Source organism: Dermacentor silvarum, chromosome 2 (assembly GCF_013339745.2).
Source record: "Dermacentor silvarum isolate Dsil-2018 chromosome 2, BIME_Dsil_1.4, whole genome shotgun sequence".
NCBI classification, from domain to species: Eukaryota; Metazoa; Arthropoda; class Arachnida; order Ixodida; family Ixodidae; genus Dermacentor; species Dermacentor silvarum.
This window is the reverse complement of record NC_051155.1, coordinates 197,668,979-197,673,229: the sequence shown is the minus strand read 5'-3', so window position 1 is coordinate 197,673,229 and position 4,251 is coordinate 197,668,979. Positions and strand designations below refer to the sequence as shown.

Genomic DNA, 4,251 nt, shown 5'->3' with positions numbered 1-4,251 from the left:
GCCCCCCCCCCGCTCCTTTTGTTTAACCCCTTTTCTTTCCTTGCGCTTTTGAGTAGTGCAACTAAGATGTAAGACGCACAATCGTCTGCACACTCGCAAACTTGCGCAAAAAGCGCATTTTTTGACAATCTCCCGTGAAGAAATTGAAATTAGTGCTGTTTAGATGGTATTGGCAAACCGAGGCAAACTGTCAACCCCCCCGGCAGAGATCCTGGGTGCGCTACTGCTCCCCACCCCCCTCTTTTTTTTTTTTTTTTTTTTTTTATGCACCACGGATTAAAGATTTAAAAAAAAAAAAAAAGGAAAGAAGGCTGATGAGCACGTGTCAGAAAAAATTTGCAGAAGCGATCATTGCAAATACCTGTAGCTGCGAGACCTTGCTTATTGAGGCGGTGCGCGATGCACTCCTGAAGCGAACAGCGTCGCAGACGGCATTCGAACTGGAGATTGCTTTGAGCGCTTGCGCATACTGTCGCCGTTATGCGCCGGCACGCCGTGCGGTCGATGCTCGCACGTCCTAGTTTTTCCAAGGGTATACAACCACAGATGTGAGAACGAAAGTTAGTGCATTCTATCATACCGTGTACTAATAATCGCCTGCCTTTTTATAACGACGGGAAGCGCAATACGTACCCCTCTGGAAATCCCTTTCTTGCCAAGGCAGCAGTCACTCATTACAGCTTACGTGCAAGGCAAAGATGAAAGCGTCTAAATTGTGGGTAGTATGCCCAGGACAGCATGTGGAACAAGTCCAGTACTTTGTCAAAGGGCAATATTGGTAGAATGGTCTCAACACAGTTTGAAATGGGTGAGCATGAGTTTATTGCACACGGGTAGCATGGTGAGCTATTTGGCCTTCTTGCCTTTGGGGAGGGAATTCGCAGTCACCGGGGCTGCACCAGTTCCATGGACCTTGATGGATATTCTTGAGATATAGTAGAGGGCCACAAGTGAAAAGATGAGGCTGGAATATATGTTTCATAATAGCAATAAATTAGAAACATTTCTCCAAAGACCTATGAAAAAGCTCTGTCACTGCTTCTATTCAGTCTTGTCACCATATACATTTTGCTAGTACTTTGCTGTCCCATATCAATCTATGCACTAAGTTCATTTCCAGGCCAAAGGTACTGTCTACAGTGTTAAGCATAGCATACAACTAATAAAGGGCATAGTTGAAAAGAGGGACGATGAGAAGCATAAAGAGACATAGAAACCCAGAGCAGACAGGCAGACATTTAAAGTACCCCAATGTTTTTCACCAAGTATCACAGGTGTTGGACAATGCTGTACACTGCGTAAGTAAGCAGTCACATGCACCCTCACGACACCAACATGGTCCTCCACACAGAGATCAAATATTTTCTTGGCAGTTTGATAACTAAACTTATTCCTACTCTCACATTTATTGACACAAACCCGCGGGGCGTTTTCCTAAGCGCTACAAACTTTACACAAGACATTAGATATTGTTTTTATCTTAGAGTGGCATTGGGATGAGGATTATAGCTTACACTCACCATGTCGTGACACAAACCCTGTGCACCAAGCCAGATGCCACCATGGCAACCACCAAGCAGATGAGCACTGGCAGGAGAGGAATACATGTGTGAGCTACAAAGATTACAGCACTGTCGACAGAGAGATAGCTGAAGCAGCGTCTTGCGTACCTTCAGGAATCAGTTTTGTCTGGAAGTTCTTCCCGAAGAAGTGGTTTTCCATGTTGGAAACAGCCTAAATATTTAACTGTCAAGGCAGCATTGTATGCAAAAAATTTGTTCTTTTTTTCTTCAATATGTAGGCATACTAATACCCTGAGCTAAGTTTAGCGAGTCCTTGCTGATTCTTTTATAACTAATCATCGGTTCTCAAGGCCTTACAGACCTGATCAGCTCATTTTTCTCAGACTCACAACATGGCTTCTGGAAAACCTATTCATGTGAAACTCAGCTCATAATGCTCAAGTATAAACTGAACATCATCGCTGATCATGGTTCCTTTGCAGACAGCATTTTTTTTTTTACTTTTCGAATGTGCTTTACAAGATTTGCCATAAATTATTATTTTTCAAATTACTTTTACTTAACCTCAATTTGAAACTTCTCACTAGGTTCTGCTAAACCATTCCCAATCAATTTTTTCTAACAACATCAACTCCCCACTAACGCCTCTGAACTCTGGCATACCACAAGGTTCCATGCTTGGCCTGGTACTCTTCATCTATATTAACGGCTTTCCCAACTGCAGGTCATATCACATACACCTATTCGCCGATGACTGTGCGTAATTTTTCATGAACTATCTCAACGTAATGACAGAACTAATCTTGAAACCGACCTTAACGCAACTGCTAACTGGTGAAAGAAATGGTGCATGAAACTGAACATAAACAAATGTAAATTCATGCGCATAAGAAGATCCAGCCGCAAGTTTGAAACTTACTACCTTAATAACATTCCTTTAGAAGCACTGGATTCTTACGGAACCTTGGCGTTCACATAAAAAGTGACATCACCTGGACTACTCACATTATCTACATAAATAACAACACGAAACCAGTAGCGCACCCAGGATCTCTGCAGGGGGGGGGGGGGGGGGGGGGATTTTGTGTGTGCGTGTGTGTGTGTGGGGGGGGGGGGGGGGCAAGCACTTTGCATAACATGCAATTTCCTTGCTTTAGCCAGAGGAATTCAACAGCAAATAAAATGCCTAATAATTATAAGTCGAATTCAACGCAAAGCCATCGAGCACGCGGTTGGCCTGCCTTGAATTTAAGAGTGAATGAATAAATACAAGACAATGATAGTGTGTTTTTGTTAATCCGGAAACTTTGACCTCGGGCAACCTCCTAAATTGTAATGACAATGTGAACAGAGCACTGAGGGTACACGTTAGATTGGTGGGGCTGGTCCCGTGGGGGGGTTGGACCCCCCCCCCCTCCTCCGTCAGTGCGCCACTGCACAAAACGAATACTGGGATACATCCACTGAAACTTTTCACAAGCGTCTTCAACACTTAAGCGTCTGCTTTATTTAACATCAATTCGCTCAAAAGTCGAATACACCGCAGTCTGGTACCCTGGTCACGAACTGTTAGTACACTCTTTAGAAATTTTCAGAACACCTCTACCTGCTTCATCCTATCTAACTATATCAGAACTGCCAGTGTAACATGAAATCTTATCTCGACCTGCCATCACTAGCCCACCGTCGCAAAATCTCTCGTCTCTGCCTTTCCCCCACATATTTACCCACCCTTTCCTTCGTGACGAACTTATATCGGTCAGATCATCGTCACATGATTGGTATTCTGTCAAGCAAACCCAATGCTTTTCTTCAGTCATTCCAACTACGCACATCTCAGGAGCGGAATCGCCTTCATGCGCACATTGCTACCATAGTAAAGTATGATCATTTCAAGAATTATTTACCTAATATTGTACAACGCAGCCACTTTCCTGTGTACCACTTTACTGTTGGTTTTTATTTGTTGCATTATTACTCCTTTGTTCTTGTTTTCTTTGTACTGATTTAACCACACCCCTCTGTAATATATCTGACCCCGAGGGTATACAAAATAAATAAATGATACTGTCACTCTGAGTACTATTCAATGCAAACCTCGAAACCACTGCAGCCACGCTTAAGCGTGCTAAAAGGATACAGTGAGAATGAGCATGAACAGCACAGATCCAAGGAAACCGCCGAGGATGGTCATCGGTTGGCTCGACGCCAGGTGAGCTTTATAAATTTGCATCGCCGCGAACAGCAACATGAAGAGGCACGATGACAGCACAGCTGACGTTCCCGTAGACACCGCTGAAAAGGTTAAGTAACAAATTAGGCGCATTCAAATGGCAAGAGGACCACGAACGGCGAACCATCTGCACATATAACAAAAGAATTGCAAAAGCGCTATCACACCCTACTCTGGTTATCAGATTTGAAGGGGCACGTAGATCACTTTGGAGCGCAAGTATACAAGACTGACCCATTATTTGACCTGAACGTCCTCCTTGTGTTTGAACAGAAGCCCTTCAGGCGGCTGGTTGAGGTCTGAAATTAACCTTTGTCAAGTTTTCCCACTTGAAGTTTCTCGAATCAGCATGACACGGTGGCAAAAAAACAACTCAACCGGCGTCAGAAGGCTGGGATTGGCTAGGCTTGATTGGCTTGACTTGGATTCGTTTTATGTAATCAGAACAGAATCAGAATAAGCGTTTGGATTGCGTTCGAATCCAACACGATCCGG

At 43.8% G+C, this 4,251-nt stretch overlaps 1 protein-coding gene across 1 annotated transcript; it reads right to left on the bottom strand.

The window, feature by feature from the left end:
- Positions 1–798: 798 nt before the first annotated feature.
- On the bottom strand, positions 799–4,165 carry LOC119442419 (protein KRTCAP2 homolog). The gene is made up of 5 exons (XM_037707292.2): positions 3,991–4,165; positions 3,664–3,818; positions 1,671–1,734; positions 1,521–1,587; positions 799–964 (listed from the first exon to the last, which is right to left on the bottom strand). Exons 1-5 carry the CDS (start codon positions 3,992–3,994, stop codon positions 847–849), a joined length of 408 nt encoding a protein of 135 aa, XP_037563220.1. The 5' UTR covers positions 3,995–4,165; the 3' UTR covers positions 799–846.
- Between the last annotated feature and the right edge of the window lie 86 nt (positions 4,166–4,251).

What these genes read in the sequence shown, in the direction of transcription:
- LOC119442419 (XM_037707292.2), bottom strand. An exon ending in TGTTCATGCTCATTCTCACT is followed by an intron (nt 1,735 to 3,663) that starts GTATCCTTTTAG and finishes TTAAATATTTAG; the next exon opens with GCTGTTTCCAACATGGAAAA. An exon ending in GACAAAACTGATTCCTGAAG is followed by an intron (nt 1,588 to 1,670) that starts GTACGCAAGACG and finishes CTCTCCTGCCAG; the next exon opens with TGCTCATCTGCTTGGTGGTT.